This window comes from Aplysia californica, unplaced genomic scaffold (genome assembly GCF_000002075.1).
Source record: "Aplysia californica isolate F4 #8 unplaced genomic scaffold, AplCal3.0 scaffold00612, whole genome shotgun sequence".
Lineage (NCBI taxonomy): Eukaryota > Metazoa > Mollusca > Gastropoda > Aplysiida > Aplysiidae > Aplysia > Aplysia californica.
The window spans coordinates 475,250-476,515 of NW_004797882.1; the positions used below are offsets into that span (position 1 = coordinate 475,250).

Here is a 1,266-nt window from a genome sequence, read left to right on the forward strand (position 1 = left end):
ACACACACAGACAGTACCTAGTGTGTTAAAAACCTTCCGCGTGCACACAGTACTCAGAATGTGACGTCGGCGAATGATGTCAGCAACCAGTCCAGCGACAGGTCCGATTATCCAACTGCCAGCGTAGGGAAGGGCGGAGAGAAGGCCATTCTGAGGAACAGAAGATACAAAACAGTTTTACGACGTAATTTTATACCAGAGTTATGTCATTTAGATGTCGGTCTGTTCTGACCTACATATATAAGGACCGGTGGCTGCTCAGTTTGTCACAGGCCCAGTTTGTCACAATTTCATTTAAGTAGTTGGGCATTGATGACAGTCATATTTACAGCACTTTAACTGTAGTCGTAACTTAAGGTTTTTTTTATTCTCCACCTTTAAATTGATGTTGTAAAGATTGTCCCTCTTAAATATCAATTCTGCTTGTGTTGTTCAATATTTCTTCCTTTTTGTATGCAATCAAAGCAAATTACTTTGTAAAATTTCAACAATGAATATTCTTTCTTTAAAAACAGTTGAAAAATAAAATTCAATTCCTACAATCAATCAATCATTCATTTACTCTTTTTGAGAGTGTCAGTGATAACTTCCATCATGCAGGGCACCGTTGAGGTGGGGTCGTGGGCCTGTGACAAACTGGCATGCTTCCATATAAGGCTGTCCCCGTGGTTTAATGCACCCCGCATAATTCAGCAAAATTTGACCATTTTTCGCATAATTTCTGATTATTTTCCTATATAAATCATTCTTTGTTAAAATTAACAGAATCGTATAATTTCACATTTTTGGGCTCAGTTTGCATAATTTCAGAATTTTTCTTGCATAAAACGACAGGGACAGTTAAGGACCATTCAGTTTGGGTGCTGACTGATGGAGGAGAGGATGGATGGCGGGGTAGAGGAGGGGGTAGAGAAGAAAGACAGGAGGGGGTAGAGGTGGGGATGGAGGAAGGGATGGATGATGGGGTAAAGGAGGGAATAAAAAATAGGATATAAGAGAGGATGGATGAGGGGATGGAGGGGTGGGGAGGAGGAGGGTATGGTATATGGTGGAGGAAATGGAGGAGGGGATGGAGGAGGAGAAGGATTAGGGGTAGAGGAGAGAGGATTGAGGTGAGGTTGGAGAAGAAGATGGATGAGGGGGTAGAGAGGGAAATAGAAAAGAGGATTGAGGAGGAGATGGATGAGGAGATGAAGGAGGAGAAGGATAGGGGGGGTAGAGGTGGGGATAGAGGTGAGGTTGGAGGATGAAATGGAAGAGGGGGTA

At 42.7% G+C, this 1,266-nt stretch overlaps 1 protein-coding gene across 1 annotated transcript in view; it reads right to left on the reverse strand.

Moving 5' to 3' along the window:
* LOC101850907 (sialin) overlaps positions 1-1,266 on the reverse strand; it is a gene marked incomplete in the record, with an annotated part of 19,147 nt that overhangs the window by 5,905 nt on the left and 11,976 nt on the right. Inside the window, 1 exon segment of the mRNA XM_035972209.1 lies at positions 18-150. Within this exon segment, the coding sequence (XP_035828102.1) occupies positions 18-150 (133 nt within the window).